Raw genomic sequence first — 27504 nt, forward strand, 5'->3', positions numbered from 1 at the left:
TACATAATTTCAGTCCTGAAAAATATGCACCCAAATACTGGATAGGGTTCCATCTTCTTATGATTCTGTAAGGGACACTGGAAAAGTACATTAAGTGGGCACAATTCTTGGTCTTTCAGTTTATATGCAATTCAAAGCAATACAAGTTAAAGTAACTATTTAGTTGATATATCTGATATATAATATTTTAAGCTAAAATATGTACTGTAATTGTATTTTTAATTTTTGTGTGTCAAGTGGTGTCATCAAATAGATAATGATAATCATTTTAATGAGTAAGAGAAGAAAATCACAGATTATTCTTGTGATCAGGAGAAAAAAATAAAGAGGATTCACACAATAGTAATTACCTGAGCAGATGGATTCCTAATCCTAGAAATAAACATGCTAATTAAGCTACACTACAGAATGATAAGATATTATGGTCTTGAGTCTGGAGAGATTGTTATTCTAATTTACTAGTGTAACTTAATTCTCAATATATTAAAAAGTACTTAATCAACCAAATCTTTTTTTAATTATCAAATTTATTTAGGCAGCTTTAATGTTTCTGTAAATTTCTTCCATGTGTGAGTTTCTATAGGGGCAGACTTTCTCATTCACGGTTTGTTTGATATTTGTATTTTTCGTAGAGCAGAATTGAGTTTTGTTATATATATAACCAAACACTCTTTTCTGGGTGCTTCAGTAGGGTTTTATTTGGAGAATCAAAGATGATAATGCTGACCCGTTCATAGCTACCTTATGCTGACTTCCTTTAAAGATGAAAGAAAAATCTTTATTAATAATTGGAATTCACAATCCTTTGACTGATTTAGATGAATTACATATTTTGCTAATTCCATGATGAAATATTTTGGAGGAAATTAATGGAAAGATTGAGAATAATGGATGGAAGGCAAAAGTTCGTGGAAATAAGTAAATGTGAGAAGCAAGGAAGAAAGTAGGAATACTTTTGTGCTTGTATGTGCATGAGAAGCTTGAATTATCTAACCAGTAACTGATCAACACAGTGTAGTTTTTGTGTATGTATGAATACATATAATTAGCATGACATTTCTTAGTGGTTAAATGCAAACCTTTATGGAAGAATTAGATTTTTAGAGTAAAAAAGAGTCATCTAGGAAACAATTCTAGAGCTGGTTTAACTTAGTTTCTAATTGTTGCCCAAAATGTTTGTGTGTGGGAATACGTGGATGGAGGGGAAGTGGTATATGTTACTTTCCTATCCTTTTCCCTATATTTATATTTTAGCTGTAACCATGGTGTGCACTTATTTTATATCAAAAGAGACTTTAATCTACATTTACAAGTGGTAAATATTTAAGACAATTATATAAATTTAACTAGTCTCAGTATTAATCCAATTCAACAAACATTGCATAACAATGATATAAAAAAAAAACAACAACATAGGACTGGCAGTGCAGAGCTATATAACCTCTAAAAATATCTGCTCCCAACCACTTGTACCTTGCTACTCAAACTGTGGCCCATGAACCAACAGCACAGTCATTTTCTCGGAATTGTTAGAAATACAGAATTTTAGGCTCCATCGCAGCCCTTCCAAACCCAAATCTGCATTGTGATAAGATTTCCAGGTGTTTCAAATGCATACAAAATTTTGAGGAGCACTATATTAAAAGAACATAGTCTAAGGAAAGAAATAGACACTGATATTTTTTAAAAGGCAATAATTTTACAAGAAATGCTCTATCACAAAAACAAATACTGTGGGACAGTAATAGAATTTAATTCAGCTTATAGGGATTTGTAGTAGTTTTAACTCCACTCTCTTCTATATTATAATTTCCACACCCACACGATACATCAGTGTTTTCTAGTGTGTCCCCAGGGTGCCTGGGTGACTCAGTCAGTTAAGCCTCCGACTTCAGCTCAGGTCATGATCTCACGGTTCATGGGTTCAAGCCCCCCATCGGGCTCTGTGCTGACAGCTCAGAGCCTGGAGCCTGCTTCGGATTCTGTGTCTCCCTCTTTCTCTCCCCCTCCCCCACTTGTGCTCTGTCTTTCTCTCTGTGTCTCAGAAATAAAGTGTGTCCCTAGTCAAATATGTCTGAGAAACAGTGCATAATGTATACTACTACTTAGACACGTCTTGTTCTCAATAGTATGTTAAAGATTCTGAGAAGTCCTAAAATAAACATATTTTACATAAACCCAAGATTCTACAAATATACTTAAACATGCAACTTTTTTTCCTTGCATGGCACTATTAACATATTTTGAAACTAGTGTCCACTCTTTGGTAAATACTGCATTTTATGAATTTGCAACATTCTGCTCATGAATATCTTACTAGGATTCTTCTGCTCTCCATTAACTTCTCCTTTTCTTTTCATAGTTATAAAGTATCTAGAATACATTCAACCTTGAATATAAGGTGTGAACCAGAAAACTACAATTTAGCTCTGACACAATGTATGTAATAATACAGAAAGTCTGAGGCGAATTAATTCAGCTGTTTTGTTAAAACTCATCCAGATCTGGATAGATAAAGTTGTCTTTGAACAAACAGTATGCGAAAGCCTGGCCTCCACATATCATTGAAATTAAGCCGGATCCTGCAAGTAATGAAAGGGAAGTTTTGGTTAACTACCAATAATGAATAATTCATTGGTGAGATTATGAATAAGAACAATTGTCATGACTAAAATAATGTTCCTGAAACTGACATAGCATTTGAAATAGGGTAGTTTATAGATTCAGCTAAGAGACAGTAGGTATATATTCTGTGCTGATAAATTGTTGAAATTCAAAACTTCCTTCAGGGAATAGATGTGTGGTTGTGTCAAATTAATAGTAAGGAGCTCTTAAAACTCAGAAATTCAAAGACAGTGAAGTCAAAGCACATGCCAGGGATTTCACGATTCTCAATTCTTGTAGCTCTTCAGACCTGCCATTTGTTTGTGTTGTTGTTATTTAAAAATATTTTATAAGGTATTTCCTCTCTAATTATAAATGGAAGATATGCTCTCTTCTAACTTGGAAAATATTTCTTAGCATAGAAGAGATTTTGAAAACAGAAGTCTACCTACCTCCGCTATTCGGTTATATGAAAATGCCTTTAGCTCTGATTTCATTGGCCCAGCAATTCTTGTGTTTTGTTTTGTTTTGTTTTAATATTAATCCAGCCTAACACGGCTTCCATAAATCTGTGATTCCTTGGATGCCGGTAACAGTGTAACTCCCATGAAAGGTAAAGTTCCCAGAGGTGAGAGCCCTTAGGGGATCAGAGGCTCAGCAGGACTGGACAACTTCCTCACTCAGACACACATCTAGTGCGGGACCATGAGATAGAATTTCCAAGCTGTGTAGCCACATTTCATTTATATCTAAATTTTTTAACTCAACGCAAACAGAAGAAGGTTACCTCAAACGTCATTTGGCCACCATTCTCTGAGTAAAGCAACCCTAGTTCTTAAAACTGAAATAGTGACCCAACTATTTTAGCAATTCTATTGGCCATTCCAGTTCACCAACAGACTTCCTCTGTCATCAGGTGGCATTTGCTATGTGACTGAAATGCCTAGGGCTTTAAATAAAGTAAATTTTGTGGTATTGCAAATAAAATCCAAGAGATAAGTTCTTGTTTTTCATGGAGAGATAAGAGCATTTCTAATTATAGCATGTCTTTCAGGATTTTCTTTCTGATTTATTAAAAATGTGCATTTTTTGGGGCGCCTGGGTGGCGCAGTCGGTTGGGCGTCCGACTTCAGCCAGGTCACGATCTCGCGGTCCGTGAGTTCGAGCCCCGCGTCGAGCTCTGGGCTGATGGCTCAGAGCCTGGAGCCTGTTTCCGATTCTGTGTCTCCCTCTCTCTCTGCCCCTCCCCCGTTCATGCTCTGTCTCTAACTGTCCCAAAAATAAATAAACGTTGAAAAAAAAAATTAAAAAAAAATGTGCATTTTTTGAAAGCCTCATGCAAAATAAAATTTCAGTACTTTCTCATGTGTGTTCTGTATGTACTGAACAATATTAGAGAAGAATACACACTAAGGCTTATGGAGATGTAAGGGAAGTGGAAAATTAAATTCTAGTGAAGGGAGCTAATGAGTAATATAAATAATACTGATACTATAAACAGATAACTTGGCTTTGGGGAAAACAATGTAGTAAAATGCTGCATTTCTATTTTCCACTATTAAGCATGACAATATTTAGATAAAACTATTGCCAAACTTACTGAAAAGAGGAAAGGTAAAAATTTTTGTGGTCCATACATGGCTTAAGCTAAAGGAAAAGCTTTAGAGAAGTCCACTGTAAATTGGCTAATTTTCTTACTAGATACACAACTGATTAATTCAGTTGTTCGATTTGTGGGAAGAAAAAAAATAGATGAAATAATGCTACTATGAAAACAGCAATGTCACTCATATTGAAAGAGAACCAAAAGAATATGTCATAAATCTATATCCAGTGTTTTACCCTATGTAATTTTAGAAAGATGGAGACTCAGGTCAGCAGACCTGACCCACACAAAAAATATTTTGATGCCCCACTGTATATAAAAATATTTATGTTGTACCTAATACATACACACATGTGTATAACATATGGTATCATATGTATATACCTAAAGCAGCCCACCAATGTGATGTCAAGGGGAATTCCAACATAACTGCAAAAGAAAGAAAAAAAAGGATGTTGTTAATTTTTAAAATATATGTTATTTTTCTTTTTAGTCAACGAAGAAATACTTGTTTGGTCAGATCATATCCACATAACAAAGAGAAGTTTTATCCACATTCATAAAATTGGGTATCCCCAAAGCTGTATTTAATTCGTAGTCTAGAAAGTCATTTGTGAAATCAGATACCTGAAACTCCTCTTCTAGGAATGATGTTTTGAATTGATTGAGTGTTGATTTGATTATGAGTTGATTCGAGTGTTATGCAACAGAGATGATCCTAAGACCATCCTTAAAACCTGACTTACCCTGGAGTTCTGAGCCACTTCGCTCTGAGCTCAATTCTACTCAGCAATATTTGTTAAGCACTTTCTTTGTGCCATGTGTCAGACAATTAACTTGTAACTTTTCTGGGTCTAAAACCTGTTGCCTATCTCAGCCTTGAAGATTGAGCCACCCTATGCTCCAGAGCCCGTTTGCAAATATCCTATGACTGTCTTCCATTTGAACTTAGTCCCCAAAGTAAAACAGAGAATTTGAGTTATGGGGTTCAGGGGTTCCAAAAGTTACTAAGGGAGGGTGTGTGCCAGGGGACTAGGATATTGATATACCAGCATTCTCTAATAATAGTGATGCTGGGATGTAGCAATTCATTTGGAAATTGTTTAAGATGGAGATTGATTAAACCATTAATAGACCACAGCACTGAAAATATAAGAGTGATTTAAGTTGCTAATAAATAATAACTTTGAGTTATAACTTGTGGTTGATTACCACGCATACCTTGACTAGTATTTTTTTTTCAATGGAAGACAGGAAGGGAGAAAAGTTACAATAGAAGAGTACATTTTGAATGGCTAGAGGAAAGAGTGTTTGAACTGTCATTTACTGAATAAATATATGCTTAGACACTAGTCAGAAAATTTCTCATTCTCATTGACATGTCACTGGGTCTCCCCCATCTACACAGGAGACAACTAATGTGAATGATGTTGTGACTTTCCTTAAGACCATGCACTTCTTAAAAAGGTAGGATTGGAATTTAATCCATTTTCTTTTGACTCCAAAGATCACAGGTAGAAATAAAACCCTTTAGTTTAAGAACCTAGTATTCTTGGTAAATTAACTACTGTTGGGAAGTTTGCCAGCCTACCAGTATGAGTTTCCTCAGGTCCCAGGTCCCAGGATTTGGTCAATTTCTGCCTCAAGGGAGGGTTTTGGAGCAAAAGTATTCCAAACAGAGGCAAAGCCTGTACAAGCTGTTGGCAAGTTGAATATGAGAGGAGAATAGGACACATCTATCTACATTTCAGTACCATTTTGAATTAGAAGGTGTAGCCAATCAAAATCTTCCCCAGGAAGTGGTAAGAGAACTTGGTGGGGAGGAGTAGTGTGGGAAGGAATAAAGAACTCTAACCAGTTTTATTAGCCATCAGAGGGCAATATGCATATAACAAAGTTCTACTCTTATGAATCAATTTAGGTACAACATCAGATTTAACATACTTTGTTTCCTTTATTTTATCTTGCTTACCAGTTGAAGTGATGGCAACATGAAGAATGGTTACTGAAATAGCATAATCCCAGACCCATTCTTCTACAACCAGAACGAAAAGCAATCCACACACCAAGTAGGTAACCTGTGTTGAGATTAAAAGGACTGCAAATGGAATGGAGAATATAATTATTTGGAACTAGAGGAACTAACAACTCTGAAACACAATTAGTATTAGGACCATTACAACAATGTCTGTGAAGACATTTTGGCAAGAATTTTTAAAATATCCCATCTTTTAACAATCCTCAACTTTGGATAAGAACTTGTTAACATATTCTATTTCTTAATAATCCTCAGACTTAATAGAAAAATAACAGTATCTCTTTTGTACTTCTTTGTACTTACCATTTTAAAAGGTAAAATACAATAAAGGAAGGTTACAATGGAATCAATACCTGCTGATCTACAGTTGGATTGCAAATCTCGATTTAAGATATATTAGAAACTAATGAGAAATTCAGTTCTCAGTTTTAGGAAATGAAAAAAAGAAACATAAGAGTTCATTGATTTATAACATTTCTTTGGTACCAATCATTGCCTAACTTGGAAATGAATTCCTTTGTGTCTTTATAATAAAATGGCATGCCCAGATAGTCATTTGGGACACATAACTGATAACCATGGATGAAAGGAAGCCTCATAAATGGCTCATGTGGATGGAGGCACTCTTCTAAATCCCCCCAATTGTCTTGGAGTGCTTTCCCTGAACATGTATAAAGAGCTCATTATTTATAGGTCAGGACCACAAATCTCTAAGAGCCTTGAATGTGTGAAGGGTCAACCTTTGCCTTTTGTCTTTGGTATGGATCTTTAAAGTGGTTTCAAAGGAGAGATCCATCAAATGCATGTGACAAATATACGTGACACACGTCAAGGTCCCTTTGCAATGGTATCACTTTCCATAAAAATTACCTTTCTATTTTTGAAAACAAAACAAGACAAAACAAAACACAGCAATTGATTATACGTTCTTATAATTCAGGAATCAATGAATCCAGACAGGCAAACTCTCTATTTTTCAAAACAAAGGGTTAAATAATCACATGATATGCTATCATGCAGAAGTCATTTATTAACCAACGAGCCAGTGAGTGTTTCATGGGCAAGCAAAACACCAACCAAGTAAGCAGGTCCCAATTGCCATCCTTTTTAAAGGCCTTCCACTTATTCCTCTTCGATTTTATTTAATTTAACTTAACAGGTTTCAGAAGTTGAATGGAGAATTCACACCAGCTCCTTTTTATCATAAGGGAATGAGGTTCAGTTCAGTATGTCCTATTCCCTACAATCAAGGTTGTGGAAGGAAGTGCATTGCTGTGTCATAGTGACTCCACGTCTTTCTACCACATTTCCACAGCTGCCTCTGTCAGTGGCTCACAGAGCCCCCAGATTATTATAGGGAAATAGAGATGCCTCCGTTATCAGCATTTACAGATTTTATAGGTTAACTTGCAGCTGCTTGGAGACATTGATTTTTGTCTTGAACAAGCTATATTTGCATATGTTGATAAAAAAGGCTTATGCTTTGTTTATGAAATGAAAGAAAGCATGATGTAAAAGAAGCAGTACACAATTTAAAGTCAGGATACCAATGTTACAGTCTTGCCTCATAAGCTTAGTTATAAAACCTTGAGCACAATTTTAACCTCTGGGTCAGTCTTTCTCTATAATTGGGAAATGGAGTGCTATCTTATCTACCTCAAAAAAAAAAAAATGTTGGGAGGATGTTAACTTAAAATGAAAGCAATTTGCAACCTATTCTCTGCTATGTAAAGGAAAGCTATTAGTAATCAAAATGTTTTAACTAGACTTAAACTTTCCAGTGTCCTTGCTAAACCGACTCTCCTGGGTGACAAAATCATTGAAACAGACAAGAAACTTGACCCTAGATACATGCCCAAGGCTCTGAGATTACTCTTACACTTTATCTCTGAGATTAGTCTAAATTCTCAAAGTAACAACTTTGAAGAGTTATGGCAGTTATCTGCCCAAGCCCAAAATTAAAGATCTAATAGGCTAAGGTTTTATTGATATCTTTGTACAAATGTTAGTGTTTTGTGAGGGGAAAGAGCGATATAAACCGTGCCAGGCATCCTGGGGATTTTCACTAATCTCTGCTATGTAAAAACACAGCCTTTCCAATAAGCTGTGTCATTCCTATCTTTCATTGACTGACCCAAAGGCAAGAATTAAATAGTAACAGTTGAGTTTTAAATCCCCTCCCCAAAACACATACACAGCCCCTACTTAACTCTTTACTGTGACGATATCAACTGTGGACAGTTTTGATAGAAAACAAGTGAATTCTGTGTTCAATAGGGAAGTGCATAAAGAGAAGGTTAAAATAGAATGTTAGACCTCTTGTGTCTCATTAGAATGAAAGCCTCTTTTTCCTAACTTATTCTTTGTCTATCCAAACTTGAATCCATAATAGCACCAAACAAGGTTACCCATTTGAGGAAGTTGTTCTAAAGCTTTTCTTCTTGAATGCAGTAATTTTAACTGACCAAGTTTCCTGTACAAGTCATATTCAAAACCGGGTTTCTTTGGCTTCAGGCAATTTTTGTATATTTGCATATTTGTTCCAAACAAACCACGTCCAGTGGTTTTCTAAAGAATTGTAATGTTTAAAGAATCCATAATTCACTTAAAAAAAAAAAGTCGGAAGAAATTTAACAGAATGTTAAGAATGATTATATTTTGAATGTAAGTTTGTGATTGAATTTCTGTTTTTCTCCTTGCTACTTGTAGGTATTTTATAAGCTTTCATTAATTTATGTGTATTATTTTATAGTGGAAATAACATTAAAATCTTCTTTTTCTAAAGATGAGACAAACTTACCTTGAATACCCACCAAATAAGTATGTTTGACATAGATTCAATATAAATAGCTGTTATTATTAACATATATATGGGTGATGAGTATAGCAGGTATTAATTAATAATTACTTTTTCAATAAAAATGATTAATTTAAAAAGATAAATTTTTCCTTAGTATACTCTTTCATATCATCTCCCCCCCCCCCTTTTTTTCCTATCTTGGAAAGAAAAATCAAACTAAGCAGAAATGTACAAAGCAGAAAATGAAAGTCCTCTGTCATCCCAGCTGGGAGATAACAGTTTGTTGCATAATTCTCCAGATTTCTTACCACTGACACCATGTATTTTACTCTGTTCTACAAAAATGAATAATTACACTACACAAACACTATTGTCTTCATTTTCCATGCCACATCTCATGAGCATTTTTACATCAACATATTAAATCATTCTTCCTTTCCTTTGAAAAATATTTAATGCACAAAAAATTTACCTATAAAATTACCAAATAGAAATTCATATAGTAATTCTTTTCAATTATTCCACCATTCCATCCCATCCCATCTTTAAGGAATAGCCACTTTAAAATTTGTGATGGCATTTTTTCTACATTAATTTCTTAAGTCAGATATAAGATACAGATGGCTGAGAGGAAAGCCTGATATTTTATAAATTTTTATGAAACAACAACTATTTTTGATTTTTGGAGGCATTTGATTCGCTAATTGACAAAGATTGGAAATTAAAACCAATTACCTTTATAATTTGTGTTGAGCCATGAGGGGTTCGTTTTGAAATCAAATGGTGCCAGGACATCCAACTCATACACCCTGAAGATGTTACAAATGAAAATAGTTTACCCTGGAGGAGGCAGTTCACAGCTTCGTACATCAAGGCCTTGAATATCGCTCTTCACATACAACATAATGCATTAGCTTTACCATGTGTGAGACATTTAGAAGCTGGCTGACCTGCATGGCAACCAAATAATCTTTTTATCCATATTGTCTTATTTGTCCAATTAAGTCCACTTTGTCCACCAAGTGGACTTCATTGTATTTTGGGTCTTCGCTGTAATCTTGGCGGTCTTTGACATCAAATATGGGAGGAGAATCTAATTCTGTGTCAAAAGCATAGGCATGGAAACAAACAAGACCCGGGTTCTAATCCTGATGGTGCTGTGAAACTGTGAATCTGGGCAAGTCAGTTCCATTTGGAGCCAAACGTCAGTGTCTCATCTGTAAACCGAAAAGGTTAATCTCTGAGACCTCTTCCTGTTGTAAAATTGGAGTCTATAAATATACCCCCTCTACTGTGCCTGTTTGTAGTTGTGTGCAGCTGGCCAATCAGTTAGCCGCCTCCTGGAGCTTTAAGGCCCAAGAACTTAAAATTCCTGTCCTCTGACTCACATTAACTACAAATCCTTGAAATGAGGCTCAGAGAGCCCTAAAGATTCTCAGCTCCTGCCTGCTCCAGGCATGGCCTCACCATCTCCAGTCCCAGCAACAGCTGAGACCCTGTTAGAGCAGCAGATGCTTCCTCGGTGGGTTTGCCTGCAAGCATGCTGAATAACATTATTCCCATTGCAGAAGTTGGTATAATTATTTTTGGGTACTCATTTGCATATTGAAATCAAAGGGTCCTAACTCCTTGCTTGCACAATAAAATTAAATTGTATAAACACTCAGCTTCTTAGAAATTATTTGTAAATCTACGTAATGTATTTCAAGGCAGTCAATGTATTGGCAACCTAAATCTGTAGAGACAAAATTAAATCACAGCGAGACTAAAAAAATTACCTGAAAAAATTGCCTCCCACTTACATAGAAATAGCATTAAAAATACACGTTTTACTTTGTCCTCATAATAACCTTCTTTTGATCAATTACTTCCACTTGACAAATGAAGACAATTAAAATAAGAGAAGTTCTATGGCTTAGTTAATATGTTTCAGAAAGTTAGTAAGAACCTGGGCCAGAATTTAGGTCTCCTGACTTGAGTCCAAGAGATATTTCAGTATATATCAGAATATTTAAATTTGATGTAGATTATCTCTAAATTCCCTTCTCATTCAAACTGCTCTGATTCAATACCAGCCCAGGGAGTAATAGCTTCATTTTCTTTCCATGACCATCTTCCAAAGAAGTAAGGGGGACAGTCCTGTCTGGCCCTATCTATCCATATCATTTCAAGATTGTGCTTTGATCATTTTGGAAGACGGCACATTTGCTTATTTTTGCTTAAGAATGGCATGAAAATACACCATATTTAAGTTGTATCCTCTCTTCCATAAAGACATGTCAAGAATTAAATATAAACTCCTTTCATATTCAATCTCAGCTTTTTCATTCTGTTTGAAGGAAACGCACTACTTACTTGAGCATCATGCAGCACATGCCCAGAACCGCGTAGTACACAGTGTAGAAGAGAATGACACATATAAGGAGATTCTGCAAAACAACCTGCGGAGAACAGAGGCGTGAGGTTCAAGAGCCTGGGCTTTTTCACACGGTTGTCGGTAACGAGTCTGACAAACAAAAGACGATGAATGACCACTAGATAGTGTTGGCTACCTTTGTTTTGCTTGGAGACCCACGGGTGGGAAGGACTTCAAAGTCCACAATGAAAGTTTTTCGGACTGGAAAGGCTGACATGGTCCACATTTGCCCCAAGGTTTAATGCAGTACAAAAAAATCCATAGCACTTACCTTCCATCTACCATAACATACTTCCTTCATGCCAACATTCATAGTTTCATTTGACAAAATGATTTTATTTTTTTAATTTTTTAATGTTTATTTTTGAGAGAGAGAGAGAGAGAGAGAGAGAGAGAGAGAGAGAGGAGGAGGGGCAGAGATTGAGGGAGACACAGAATCCGAAGCAGGCTCCAGGCTCTGAGCTGTCAGCACAGAGCCCCGTGCGGGGCTTAAACTTATAAGCCGTGAGATCATGACCTGAGCTGAAGTCGGAGGCTTAACTGATTGAGCCACCCAGAAGCCCCTGACAAAATGATTTTAAATCTCAGCTATCATAATAGTCACAATATGAGAACAGCTAAGAAAATTTGAAAAGTGTGAACAAAAAGGTACATAATCTCACAATAATAATTAAGCCTGTGTGCAAGAATTTACAAAGCAATTGACTAAACACCAGAGAGGGGCCTGAAATGGCCTCTACCACATATGAGACTTACCAAGGAAGCATTGCAGATTAATGGGGACCAGATGGATTATTCAACAGTGTTGTGAAAATTGTCTAACTTCTAGACAGAAAAATCCCATTAGATCCCAGTCTCGTACCAGACACCAAAATAAACTGGAAATGGACTAAAGGCTTAAATGCCAAGAAATAAAATGGAAGAAAATATCTGCAATATATATTAAGAGCAAAAAAATGATACCCATAATACATAAACACACACAAATTAAAAAAAAGACAAACAAACCAAGAGAAAAATGGACAACGAATATAAATAGGCAGTTCACATGAATAAACATTTAAAAAGCCAATAAACAATTGAAAATGTCTGAACCTCCCTATTAATCTTTTGAAATATATTCTTGTGAATATAATAAAAATGTCAGCATTTCACATGGAAATTTTCTAGTTTGTCTTTTTCCCTTTTGAATCTTTTTAAAAGTCTTCTTGTTTGGTCAACTCTTATAACACTTGAGCATTATTCATCTTCTCTGAATCACCAATTCACCAAATCTACCAAATCTTTTAATTGGCCTGGGCACAGAGGAGCCCTCTGCTAGAGACAAGAAGAGAAGAGAGTTAGCGCCCAGCACACCACAACCAATTTGCTAACTGGACCAACTTTATGGGCTTACCAAGAACTTCCTTCTTTCAACTACCTAAAAATGGGTGGATTGTCTGGCCTAAGAGAACCACAAGAAATCAGTACTTAAGGGTTCTATCACCTTCAGGGTCCCATGCCCTCCGCCCGCCCACACTCATACCATGCCTAGCATTTCCCCCCTACTCTTTCCCTGTCGACTTCCCCTAGCCCAAGTCTCTTCTCCCTCTGCCCATCATTCTCCTCCCTTTTTGCCCTTCAGTATCTCCCACTCCTTGTTGCCTAATCTCCCCTCCCTCATGATCCTTAATCTCCTCCTATCCCCATTCTTTTATTTATTCATTTATTTTTGGATTTTATTATTTTTAACTGAAATATGTTTGGTACATTTGTAAATTTAAGTTGTACAGCATGTTGATTTGATACATTTGTATATTGTACTATAAAGTGGCATTGCAGCTATAGTTAGCATTTCATCATGTCACGTAATTATCATTTCTTTTTTGTGGTTGGAACATTTAAGATCTAGTCTGTCAGCAAGTTGGTGATTGTAATACAATATTGTTGTCTATACTCTCTATTCTGTGCATTAGAGTTCTAGGACTCACGATTAGCTGCAAGTTTGTACCCTTAGCACCTCAATTTTCTTTAAGACCTGCATGGCTTTGTGGTTTCATGTAAGCTGACACAATCCTTTATAAGGGAATAATGAAAAGGATGAGACCTTCTTCTCATAGCTCTCTTTATTCTTTATTTTATTAGGGAATAAAAATATTTTCTAGAAACCCCCATCAGATGTCCCATTATGTCTCTCTCATTAACCACCACTTGGGGTCATGTGGTCACTTCCTGAACGAGCACAGGCAAAGAGTAAAGGGGTTTACCATGGTAGGTTTAGAACACTGAGACTTTGCCTCTGGGGACTGGCACCTACTGCTATAATAAAATAAAAATTATTAGCAATTATTAACAAAGAAGGAAAAAAGGGGAGTGGGGTCTGCTACAATGTAGGCAGCTAGTAGTGTCTTCCAAGTGGTAGAATAAATATGGAAGTAGTAAAAAGCCCTCATTTGTAGAGATTATTTAGCGGTTATGAGAACATGTGAAAACTTTGCCTGAGTCGAAGATCCAAATAATGTGTCCACATTTAAGTTGGTTGGATTCTTTCCCAAATGTTGAGGTAAGAATCTGCTGATGTGGTAGGCAACAACATTGATGCTTCTGCAGCCTTGTAATTTTCTTAAGGGTCATGTGTCTTTGAGTTTGCTTTACTCTTTATTCTATATATTAATATCAATTTGTTTGTCTTTTAATTTGAGCATTAATAGCCTCTAGTTGAAATATTTCTAGATGATTGCTTTGTTTCAATTCAATCCAAAATAAGATAAATAACATATGGTCCCTGGGGCACCTGGGTGGCTCGGTCGGTTGAGCATCTGACTTTGGCTCAGGTCATGATCTCGCGGTTTGTGAGCTCGAGCTCCGTGTCGGGCTCTGTGCTGACAGCTCAGAGCCTGGAGCCTGCTTTGGATTCTGTGTCTCCCTCTCTCTCTGCCCCTCCCCTGCTCATGTTCTGTCTCTATCTGTCTCAAAAATAAATAAAACATTTAAAAAAATTAAAGAAAATAATATATGGTCCCTATACTAATATACAAACACAAAACTATTATTTCTATGTTAATATTAAAATTTAAATAATTTTTATTTAGTTAGTTTATTTTTTTAATGTTTATTTATTTTGGGGAGAGAGAGAGAGGCAGAGCACGAGTGGAGAAGGGGCAGAAGGAGAGAGGGAGACACAGAAGCTGAAGCAGGTTCCAGGCTCTGAGCTGTCAGCACAGAGCCTGACGAGGGGCTCGAACTCACGAACTATGAGATCATGACCAGAGCAGAAGTTGGACACTTAACCAACTTAGCCCCCAGGCGCCCCTTTTCTACTCTTTAAAAAAACATATTTGGATCCTGAACCAAATAGAGTGTGAAAAAAATGTGACATTTATGACATTTGGCTATTTGAACTTGACTGGATATTTGATGATGTTAAAGCATTATTGTTAATATTTCACAGTGTTATAATGATTAGAGGTTTATCATATGCAAATACAAGATCATTATAAATGCAATTTCTTTATTAAAAAGCTCCCATGTTGTTTTATTTGTGCATAATTGCAGGACTATTTTGAGAGTAGAATATATCTGCACAAGTCTGGAACATGTGCAAATTTAGGATATGGCAAATACTTTATAAGTTGCTTTCAAAAAAACCGTCTGCTAAACGTGACCTTCACAATTATCTTTTTTGATGAAAAGCATTGTGATGCCAGTTTTCCTTCTACTGCCCTAAACAACAAAGCCTTTCTTAATGCGTTGAATTTAAGGAACAACTATACCTTCTAGAAAGGAATAAAATTATTTTAGTTTGAGATTTCAGAATCCCCCAGACCAGAACTACTATATGCAGGTGTGTCTCTGAGATCTCAGAGCTTTAGTGCAGACTGAGTGCTCCAGCTACATAACTCATTCAACCTTCTTTCCAGTTTCCAAACTGGTTTGACTGGGTCCAGGAGTGTTAACAATACTGACTCCATCTTTGGTCCTGCATCTTGTTCGTGCCCTCCCCTGGGGCTATGTGTTCCAGGCTCCTTGGAGGTTAATGTATGCTCTGACCAGAATGCGGGAAGGCTTGTTGGATCTGCCCACTTTAGATAACTATACCCTTTCCTCTACAAAATCTGTGGGTTAAGGTTTGGACTTGGCTGCATAGCGTGTGGATCATTACCCACCTGATCCCCACGGTCAGTAAGTTACCCTGAGTAAAACTCTGTGAAAATGGTATGGAGTGGCTTGCTTCGTTTGGCAGTCTCAAAGTGCCTTCTCAGTCTGGAGGATACTTTTACCGTCCTTCCTCCACCTTCTAACTCTGGGCATAATTCAAAAAGGAGAAGTTCATATTCATTCCATCCTTCTGGAGTCAGTAGCCACCTTTCATCCTAGTCTTCATTCATCCTTTGAATTTTCTTGTACCATTTCATAACAGCCCCAGAAGGATACTTTCCACATATTTTGTGGTATTTCTTCAAGCAATTGGCTAAAAGATATGGGGTCTAACTGTTCTATGACACCCCATTTTACCTAGAGGAGGATTGGGACATGTCCTTTATGCTCAATAAGGTATTCACAGTGGCTGGCCTGGTTCCTGCCACAGGTGGGCTCTCAGTGAATATGAGTTGACTCACTCATTACAGTTTTAGGAGTGAGAGAATCATGGCTGATTTTCAACCTGCACATGTGTTAAGGAGTAACCATTATGACAGATCAGAGCCCAGGCCACATGGAACACCACCTCATATAAAAGTAATCTTCGCTGAACGATAAGATAATAATCACCAGATAGTTATTGAGTGTTGACACTGTGCCCAAAGCTATTTCAGACTTCTTGGGATGACAAAGGAAGTGACACAAACAAAAGTATCACACAGTAAACAATTAGAACAAGTAAATATATCTAATATTTACACAATCATTTAAAGTATACCTGTAAAGATTATCTCATACTTCAAAATAAGCACTATAATTGAGTTAAGATTGTAATCACCTCTTTTCAAATGAAGAAACAGAGGTTGGGAGAAATGAAGTGATATGCACAAAGCTGATCAATGGAAAAGTTGCAATTTGATATCAAGTTTATTAACTCCAAGTCAAAACATAAACTTTGCAGTTCTGATTATGAGGGCAAGACTACCTCAGAAGGGAGATAACCCAGGATTCACAATGATAGAGGGCTGTTGTTAGTGAGAATCATAATGGTCCACACTCTTCATATTCAGTGTCAGCCCACGTGCCCTTTAAATGCTATTCAAATTTTATTATTCTTAAGAAATACCAAGTGTTTGCATGTGGTCATACTCCATATCTAGATATTAAGGTTCTCTAGATATTGGGTAGAGCCTGGGTATCTGCATTTTAACAAACCTCTCAGATGATTGCAATGCAAAGATCTACTGAGGACACAGGAACAAGTCCATGTGATAAACAGAAGGTAGGTTTCTCCTATAGTTTCCTCCTCGGGTAGAATGTCTAAATGGGAATTAGATGGACAGCTGGGAAAACTGGATTCCTGAGCAAAATGGACAAGATGGATGAGAGACAGAATTCCAACTAGAATGAACAAATATAATCTTTTACTTCACTCATAATAAAGAAATGCACACTGAAACAACAGTAAGATACCATTGTTCTCCTATAGGCAAGATATATATATATACATATACGTATATGTGTACATGTATACGTATATATGTACACACACACACACACACACATATATATATATATATATATATATATATATATATATATATATCTTTAGAAGATTTATTTGTTCTGGTGAACATAAAAGACATTGTTCTAGACTGCTGGTGTGAGTAGAATTTAGTACAAGTGTAATAGGAAGCAATAAATCAATATGTAGTTTTCAAAAGTGTGATCTGAACCTAAATTCTGGTAGGAAATAGAAAAGTCTTAAAGGTGTCTATCTTTACATGGTGCAATCATTGGTGATTTCTCCCCCTTTTTTTCTGTATTTTATAAATTTGTAATGAAAGAGAGAGACCTAGTTTCTAGCTATCACATCTTGTATGATTGTAGGCAAGTTACTCTGAGTAATGTTTTTATGTGTAAAATAAAACAATGGTGTTTTTAACCCTTAGGGGCTCATTATTTTGTTGAATGTCTAATGCGAAGTATGGACTATGCAGAAAAATAGACATGCTCACAAATACACAAGGCATTGTGTGCGATGTCAGGGTTTTCACAGGACTGCTAAAATCCATGCATGGATCCCTGGCTAAGAATCTCTGATCTTGAAGGATATTTCCAAGTCTAACTATGAGCACATAGAATCCTATGGGGGAGATAGTGTCCCCATCCCCTTTATAAGAACTAAAGAAACCATCAACCTAGTCATCATATCTACAGCAATGGCAGATGCTACAAGTGATAAAAAAATATTATTTGTAGAATTAGTACTCTAAATTATATCTCAAACTTCAATATGTCCATTAGGCTCTTTCTCTAGTTGAAGGGAACAGAAAAACTTCATAATGATGATTATTGGAATAATGTCTGAATTAATTAGAAAATGGACTCAGCAGCTATTTAGCTCTTTAGCCACCATTCAGGAGCCACAACTCAGTAGTTAAGTACACGGTGGCACTGGAGACCCAACAACACTGCGACAATCTTCCACGTGATGACTAACCTCTTCTGGTCTCTGTTTCTCTCTTTGTTTCTTCTTTCAAGTCTTCTCCCAATTAATGAACTCTCTCACACACAAAAAGAGAACCTGGTTCGATAAACCAGTCACTACCTGTTATATGGCCTCCAGGGTGGATACAGTGCTATTAACAGGGGCTGGTAGACAGCTGACTGGACCATAGGTGGCTGTCTTTCAGTCAAATGAACTTTTCTAAAGCGCCAGGATGTCTAATGATAGAATTCGCCTCACACAAAGCATGGTGACCTATGTAAAAGGCACCCCACAAATAGGGTTGAGGTAAGGGTCAGTACCCAGAATACTTCTTAGAAAGAGAAGGCTTCTGGCTTATTTCCTGCTGTTAAACTAAGACTGTTTGTAAGACAAACATGTAGAAAACAAGTTCAGATACTTGTCTCTATTACAATTAATATGATAGCGTAGGTTATGAGGATGAGGGTGGTTCTGGGAGGTGGGAGAAGATGAGACAGATTCTCTTGTTTTCAGGTAGTGGTTAACAGTTTTTGGTCAGTTCAGGTCTCCACTCTTTCTTCTCCAGTCTCTAACGTTCAAAAGGGTCTAAAATACTCTAGGACCCCAGTTGGCTCTTTGATTTTCTAAATTCCAGCTTTTATTAAAATAATGCAGAGTCATTAATTCAGTCCCCAAAGTATTCAGTACAAAAGATAAAAGTATACACAAATCTGTGAACTGAATCGTCATTGAGGAAATTTTGGAAAACGTAAAAACATGAAGCACAAAAAAAGTGAAATCATCCACAATCCATTATTCTCACAAATGTAAGTTAAACTGCTATCCAGAGCTGTAGGTTCTTTTTGTCAGCCCCTGTAGTTTCCAGAGACGAGAAGTAAGTGGGGGCTTTCCATCTCTCTCCCATACCCTTAATGCAGTATCTAAAAACTATAAATCTGAAAGGAAACATAAATGTCTTAAGAGTGTTTGTCTTTAGATGCTAAGATCATGGCATTTCCTTCTACTTTTTCTGTGTTTTATAAATTTCTAATGAAAGAGAAAAGACCAGGTTTCTATGTCATATGCTAGAATCATAGTAAGTCATTCTTAACCCCACGCCAAATATACAAAAATGTATTAGCAGACAAACACCAAAACACTTATACAACCTGTTTTTGAAAACATAGGGAGTTTGCACTCTCTGTCTCCCAGCACTTTGACAAATACTTTGTGTTTGCCAGGTTTACTCTGAGGATGTCACAATGATATCCTCAAGGCAGGGTCAGCCATCTTGGCCAGATCAGTTGACAGATTTCTTCATGAAGTGTGTGTGTGTTGGGGGTGTGGTGGGGTGCGGGTAGAGTTGTGAGACTGGGGGCAACACAAGAATATGGGCTCTAGGTATTGGGCGCTCCTGTGATGGTATTTAGGTGGTTGACCTTCCCAGATTCTGATATCTCATTCATGTAAGGATAGTGAGGCCTGTTCAATTTTGCCTATTTTGAACAATACTCATTTCATCAGTAAAAACTATAATTTCTTTCTTATGCTCATTGACAAAGTCTCTGGCGTAGGTTTCACTAATAGCTTTTCAACTGCCTGAGAACCTTTTCAACTGTAGACTCCTGACAAGGATACTCCAGATGCTAACCAGCAGCTACTGGAGTGTAGATTAAGCTTAATCTATGCACATGTATCTCACACTACATTATACCAGAGTATTTTGTATTTTACATAAAATATATACTTTCAAAAGAGATCTTTGTATGTTAGGTTTTGCCCCATTTAAATGACTTAAACTTTAACTACAGCCTTTGCAAGAAAAAGTCAAGCAGGTAAACCGTGAAAAGGCAATGTGAAAATTGTAACATATTTCTCAAGCACAGAAAGTGGAAACAAAATTGTCAGTGAATTTAGGTATTTTTTTCCCTGAACTCTCAAAACAGTAGGGACATTTCCTATATAATTACACAATTATTATCATACACGAGAAAGTTTAATGGATACACAATATTATTTATACAGAATTCATATTCAAATTTCTCCAGTTGTCCCCAAAACTTAGAATCAATTAAATTTTCACATTCTAGGGGCACCTGGGTGGCTTGGTTGGTTAAGTGTCCAATTCTTGATTTCAGCTCAGGGTATGATCTCATGATCATAAGATCAAGTCTTGTGTCCGGCTCCATGCTGAGTATGGAGTCTGCTTGGGATTTTCTCTCTCTCTCTCTCTCTCTCTCTCTCTCTCTCTCTCTCTCTGTGCACTCCCCTGCTTGCATATCCACGCACACTTGCTCTCTCTCTCTCTCAAAATAAATAAATGAACAATTAAAAACAAACAAATACATTTTCACATTACATTTGGTTGTCATACTTCTTCCGTGCCATACCCTAGATTGGTCTGATGGTTTCCTTCTGATTAGAATCTTTGGGGAAGAATTCTACATATGTAATATTGTATATTTCCATTGTACCTCATGAGGAGACACATTATACTATTTTGTCTCATCAGTTTGATCACTTGGTAAAGATGATGCCTGCTGATGTCTCTGTTTTAATTGTAGTCTTTATCCTTTATAACTAATAAGTAATCTGTGGAGTGATGCTTGAGATTATGTGAATGTTCTGTTCCCCTAAAACTTTGTATTTATTGGCTTTAGCATCCAGCGATATACCTTGTCTGAATCAATTACTTACATTGGTGTTGTAAAATAGTAATTTTCTCATTTTATTTTTTCTTCTCCATATTAGTGCACATTCTTTCATAGAGCTCTCCCTTCTTTTTAAACATTTTTTTAATGTTTATTTATATTTGAGAGAGAGAGAGACAGAGCACAAACAGGGGGGAGAGAGAGGGAGACACAGAATTGGAAGCAGGCTCTAGTCTCTGAGCTGTCAGCACAGAACCCCACGTGGGGCTTGAACTCACAAACCCTGGGATCATGACCTGAGCCGAAGTCAGACGCCTAACCAACTGAGCCATCCAGGCGCCCCTAGAGATCTCCCTTCTTACCTTGAACTTATGTATATATCATTTATTCATCTATTTTTGGTAACTTGTAGTGTTTTTTATTTTCCATATGTTACAACACATTAATAATCATGATTCTTGTTGATGCTAAAATTGTCCCAAATTTGACCGATTTGAGCACCTACACTATACCTCCTGTGTTCTTTTTACATATCGTCATCATTTTCTTCGTACATCCTTGCTTTCTGTCACAGCCTGACATGCCAGTGAGACACTCGCTTTTTTTATACTATATTTCTATATGCATTTTTGTCTATTTGTGAGCTTTCTATTCACTTCCATTGATTTCCCTGTCTTTCTGTCTATTCATAGATAAATGTAACACTGTTTTAATTATAGAAGCTTTATAGTATGTTTTAATATAGGCACCCCTCATTGTTCTTTGTTAGAGGTCTCATAACTATGTTTTATGTTTGTTTCTAAATAAACTTCAAAATCTACTTAAATAGCTCTATAAAACAACTTTATATTATTTTTATTGGGATAATATTAAATTTATTATTAAGATGGGAATAAATGGTGGCTTTATAATGTTTACTCCTGCTATCCAAAAACCAAAACAAAAAAGTTTCCAAATTCATTCAAATTTGCTTTTGTATCTTTCAAAAGTATTTTAATTTTTCCTCATAACACATTTTACACAGTTCCTGTTGCAATGTTTATTTTATTTTTGAGAGAGAGAAAGAGACAGAGCATGAACGGGGAAGAAGCAGAGAGAGAGGAAGACACAGAATCTGAAGTGGGTTCCAGGCTCCGATCTGTCAGCACAGAGCCTGACAAGGGGCTCAAACTCACCAACCGTGAGATTGTGACCTGAGCCAACATCAGATGCTTAACCGACTGAGCCACCCAAGTGCCCCTTTTAAATTTATTTATTTTTTTAATGTTTATTTATTTTTGACAGACAAGAGAGACAGAGCATGAGCAGGGGAGGGGCAGAGAGAGAGAGAGAGACAGAGACATAGAATCCGAAGCAGGCTCCAGACTCTGAGCGGTCAGCACAGAGCCCGAGGCGGGACTCGAACTCACAAGCCGCGAGATCATGACCTGAGCCGAAGTCAGACGCCTAAGTGACTGAGCCACCTGGGCACCCCGAAATTTATTCTTAAAATAATCCTGCTTTTGCCACTAATGTTACCAAAGATTTATCTTATGGTACCATCTAAGTGGTATTGTTTATGTACATAAAGATTTCTGGGTTTTGTTTTTAATTTAACATTCTATCACTTTACAGACTCTTTTTTTTTAAACACTTATTTATTATTGAGAGACAGAGAGACACAGAGTGTGAGCAGGGTAGGGGCAGAGAGAGGGGGAGACATAGAATCCGAAGTAGGCTCCAGGCTCTGAGCTGTCAGCACAGAGTGCAATGCGTGCTCAAACTCACAAACTGCAAGATCATGACCTGAGCCGAAGTCACTGGTCCAACCAACTGAGCCACCCAGGGGCCCCCAGAATCGTTTTTAAAAATTATGTTAGTGTTTTTATTGATTCTCTTGGTTTGCCCAAATACACAATAATATCACCTGTAAATATAGTTTCACTTCTTCTACTCCAATTCTTTTTTTTTTTAATTTTTTTTTAACCTTTATTTATTTTTGAGACAGAGAGAGACAGAGCATAAACAGGGGAGGGTCAGAGAGAGGGAGACACAGAATCTGAAACATGCTCCAGGCTCTGAGCTGTCAGCACAGAGCCCAACGCGGGGCTCGAACTCATGGACCGTGAGAACATGACCTGAGCTGAAGTCGTATGCTTAACCGACTGAGCCACCCAGGCGCCCCTCTTCTACTCCAATTCTTATGGCTTCATTGTTTATTGTAGTCTGATTGCATTGGCTAGTACCTCTAATTTATTTTCAAATAATGGTGGAGTTGGTGAGTATACTTGCCTTGTTCTTGGCCTTATTGTGAATGCTTCTAACATTCTCTATCAAGAAATATACGGGCTTGGGGGTGCCTGGGTGGCTCATTCTGTTAAGCATCTGACTTCAGCTCAGGTCATGATCTCGCAGTCCATGAGTTCGGGTTTGCTTCAGATTCTGTGTCTCCCTCTCTCTCTCTGCCCCTCCCCTACTCATGCTCTGTCTCTCAAAAATGAATAAATGTTTAAAAAAATTTTTAAAAGAAAGAAATATACTGGATTTAGGATTGCAATGTTTGTGTTTGTGTGTATGTTGTTATAGATATATATTATCACTAAAGAAATAATCACTTCCTATTTTATTCAATGTTTTAATCAGGAATCATTGTTAACTTTTGTCAAAGGCCATTTCAGCATCTATGAAGATGATTCTACAATTTCCTACTTAGTTTTATAAACAAGATAAATTATGTTAGTAGATTACCCAATATTGAACCACCCTCACATTTTTAGAATAAATATTATTTGGTCTTAATGTATCTTATTTTGCTTTTCACTTTTATTTCCATAAGTAAGATTGAGCTGTAGTTTATTTCTTTTGCTCTCTTTATAAGGTTTAGATGACAATGTAATTATTATTTCATAAAAATATCTGTGGCTTTTCTTTTTTTTCTCTACTCAGAAATATCTTAAGTAGCATTAGGAATGTATGATCTTTGGAGTATAGAAGTCCCCTATGGGAATTCTGGGTCTAGTCCATTTATAATAACTTGCTCTATTTATTCTATGAAAACTGGGAGCCCTTATGTGATTTTGCAAAGCAGAATGCTCCCATTAACTAGAAGAGCTTTACTCTTTGACTACAGAGAAAATATATGTGTATTCTTCAAGGTCTGGCTCAAGTATCATTATTACCACTCCATCTCCTACTGTAGGACAGAATCAATCCTTTCTTATTTCTTCTGCATCCATAGCCTTGTGTGTATGTCTTACAGATCCGATCACATTGTTTGTAGCATACTTATTTATAGAGGTTCCCTTTTCTCCAGACTTTCCAGGAGAGAGACACGGATTTAATCATGTTTAATTCTCCAGCCACAAAGCTATTGCTTAGTTTGTGGTAAGTGCGCAATAAATATATTTTGAATAATGATGAGTGAAGAGCAGTAAAAATAATAACAAAATTTCACTTCAGTATGAACCATAGTCTATTCGTAAAACATGCAGGCTCCAGGGTGAGAGACACTAGGGTTTCTTTTCCAGTTTCTCACTGGCAAGTCTATGACATTGGCCAATTACTCTGTGTTTGGTTTTACTCATCTATAAAATATAGGTAAAATCTCATAGGGGTTTTGTATTCAGAACACGTGTACAACTCCTAGCATTAAGTACTATATGTGCTCCACAGATAATACCTTGCCCTATTCCTCCCCACATGAAAGCTTACTTCTTAGTTCTTTGGGCAATTCCAGAGCAATCATGAAATACATCTCTCTAGCCTGTAGTACCACGGAGCACAGTCCAGCCTTCAGATAGTGGTTCCCTCTGAAAGTGTCTGCATGGATGAAATTCTCTAGGTCATGTCAATAACCACACACAGGAATGTGGTGTGTCCCTGAGATTTTTAAATTCAGTGTTTGTTTTACGATTGTAACTTTACATTAGTTCAGTGTAGTTATGAAATGTGTATCCTACTGGAGTTCTGAATAACAATACATTGTATTCTGAACAACAATTTAGCAGTCCTCATACCTGGGCTTTCTTCCCAGTTCCTGTGCTAGTTCCCCAGACAGCAAATTAATTAAATGGCCTTTGGCCATGGCTCTTTCCCTTGAGTCAGCTTTTCTCTCATTTAAAGTATAGAGACAGGGGGGATTTAATTAGCCCAATGGCTGGCACATTGCATACACTCAATAAATGTTTGTTAAGTCTTGAAATTCTCTTCGGATAAAGGTCACTTTTGCCATTAGTATTAATTTATGAGTATTTGAATAGTTCCTGTGATGATGATATTGACAATGAACAAGGACTTAAGGAAAGTTAACTCATAACTTACAGGCATGTATCATGAGACCAGATTTTCAACAACTCACCTATTTTGAATGTATTCACTGTTGGCCTAATGTTCTATAGCTGGGATTCTAACACCTAAAGCTCTGGGATTATAAAAAAGGAAGACCTGTAGCAATTACCTGAATATTTACCCTGGAAGGAGTGTGTGTGTGTGTGTGTGTGTGTGTGTGTGTGTGTGTGTAAGCCCAGACTAAATATAGAGTCCCCATTCTTTATGTAAGCTACTTAAGGAAAAGGATATTACCTTTTAATTTTTTTCTCTCCAGTAAAAGTTATTATTGCTTGTTCAATCCCCAAACTATATATAAATTATGAATAGTTTGAAATGCTCTTAAAAATAAGTTTTAAAAAAATATTTTCCCTGAGATAATATTTTCACTGACCTAGAAAATTTTTCTTAGCTGTTGCCATACTTAACATTTCTAACTGATGATGTACGTTGTGATGATGGCAGTGAGCAGAAAAAGCTTGAGGAAATACACACAGTGCTGATATTTTACTAAAACGAATGTAGCACTAATTCATAAAACATAATTTAATTTTTAAGTAAAAATCTGACTTTCCAGAGTGTCATTCCCTTAAGACTAGATCTTTATAGGCCCAAAGCCTGTGTGAATTTACACAGCTGCTTTGAGGCTTTGCATATTTCCTTGTTTTAGGTGCTTTGATTTTTTTAAAGGGGTATTTTTATACTGAAATAAAACACAACTATTAACACTAGCCTCAAGGGAAAAAGAAACTAACAAACCTAGAGCTTAAAATGTTTCAATACTTTTCCTTTAAAATCTTGCACATCTTTTAGAAGTGGGAGGAATGAAAGCCATCCCCTGCCAAAAACAGAGTGAGGCCAAACTGTCATGATTTCAGAAACCGATAGCAGAGGTGCAGGTGTTAATACTAGAAGGTGAAACGGTCTCTCCTAAACAACCATTCTCTGAATGGTTTAGAATCTTCTCTTGGGCATGGGTGTCTCCAGATTGCCACCATTACCACAGGACGCAAGCATTGCCGCAGAATGTTTTCTGCATAGTTCCCAGCCAAAAGTGAAACAAGTTGCCTGCTGACAGAGAGGCCATTTATAGAACATATTTGCTTACACCCGTGCTAGGCAGTAACTGAAAGCCAATGCGAAGAAGTCATTCCTCTTTACCTTGCTTGCAGCAACTCTGGTCTGGAGAGCCATGGACACATCCTAGTCAGAGCGGTGGTGACAGACACTCTCTTTCTATTGACAACATCTGGAAGGAGAGACAATTGTCGCTGCGAGCTTCCCAATTACTCCTGAAGACTAAGTGTGAGACACAGTAGTGCAGGATGATTGGATTACACAGAATGAGACAGAAGCCATCTGTGAGCCACACGTAAGCTGCTGAGCGCCGGGATGAACAACCTTATTAGACGACCGAGTTCTCATTCCATTTGTAGTTTGGTCAAGTTTGAAAGATGAGTTGATTGTTTTTAGGCAGCACGGCAAATGGGCAGGGATTTGAAACTCTCCCTGGCTGTATGAGTAATTATGGGCTCATACTTAAATTACAAACATGGATTTTCAGTTAGGAGGTCCTGAGACTGTCTCCAAAGGATGCTACTGGCATTCATGTTGAAGCATGGCCTGTTCTTTCTTCCCCCCGCAGGAGCTTCCGCCTGCCGAGGAAAGAAATCATTAGACCCTTCACATCACGGCAAAGCAATATAAAAATTCTGATTTGGGGTTGGGAAGGAGAGTGATCCTCATGCTCTAAAATAAAGGCCTTTACACAGAGAGTGAAATGTTTCCACGAATTGCCAGGATGCATTCAGTACCAGAACTCTGTATCTCTCTGTGCCCCAGGGCTCCAGAACCAGTCCTTCACTTACCACACTTCATCACATCTTTTGATTGGCACCAACTTCCAACGTGTAGATGGCAATTCACTTGTTTCTGTAGTCCTTTTGCTAGTACAGCACCTTCATAACCTCTTATTGATCACATTCTGTAATGCATACCCCCATACATCAGAGCACAGCTCTGGGAAAGGGGGAAAAGATCATCTTTAGCAAACCCAGGGTTCGGGAGTTTTTTTATGGAAATGTCTTAAAATTTGACTCTCATGATGGTTATTGATAATATTATCAATGCTCTTGTATTAATAGGACTTTGATAATCCTTTTAGTAGGCAGCTGCCCTGCATCTCTGTTTCCATTGTGAGTTCTTGTAGAGACAGACCCTCCTGCCTGCTAGTAACTTTGTAACAGCTCGCCCCTCCGCTACCCACGGGGAACCCTCAGTAAATGTTGGACTATTTGAATCCTGAGCCTTGCCCTGTTTGTGACAGCAGTGAGCCAGCCTTTCTCCCCCACTCCCCCACACCCTGCAAAAAAAAAAAAAAAAAATCCAGGGAGAGCTCTCTGGGAGTCACAGCCCAGTGCAGAGCAAAGGACCTGTGCTTTCCAACACGTTTCCCAACACGTACCCAAAAGACAAGTTTTGTGTACAATACATAC

General features: G+C 37.1%; 1 protein-coding gene across 1 annotated transcript; it reads right to left on the minus strand.

The window, feature by feature from the left end:
- Positions 1 to 628: 628 nt before the first annotated feature.
- On the minus strand, positions 629 to 26452 carry TMEM244 (transmembrane protein 244). The gene is made up of 6 exons (XM_045499545.1): positions 26171 to 26452; positions 11404 to 11489; positions 9784 to 9857; positions 6183 to 6308; positions 4595 to 4639; positions 629 to 2582 (listed from the first exon to the last, which is right to left on the minus strand). Exons 1-6 carry the CDS (start codon positions 26201 to 26203, stop codon positions 2488 to 2490), a joined length of 459 nt encoding a protein of 152 aa, XP_045355501.1. The 5' UTR covers positions 26204 to 26452; the 3' UTR covers positions 629 to 2487.
- Between the last annotated feature and the right edge of the window lie 1052 nt (positions 26453 to 27504).

The sequence above is a fragment of the Leopardus geoffroyi genome, chromosome B2 (genome assembly GCF_018350155.1).
Source record: "Leopardus geoffroyi isolate Oge1 chromosome B2, O.geoffroyi_Oge1_pat1.0, whole genome shotgun sequence".
Taxonomy (NCBI): Eukaryota; Metazoa; Chordata; class Mammalia; order Carnivora; family Felidae; genus Leopardus; species Leopardus geoffroyi.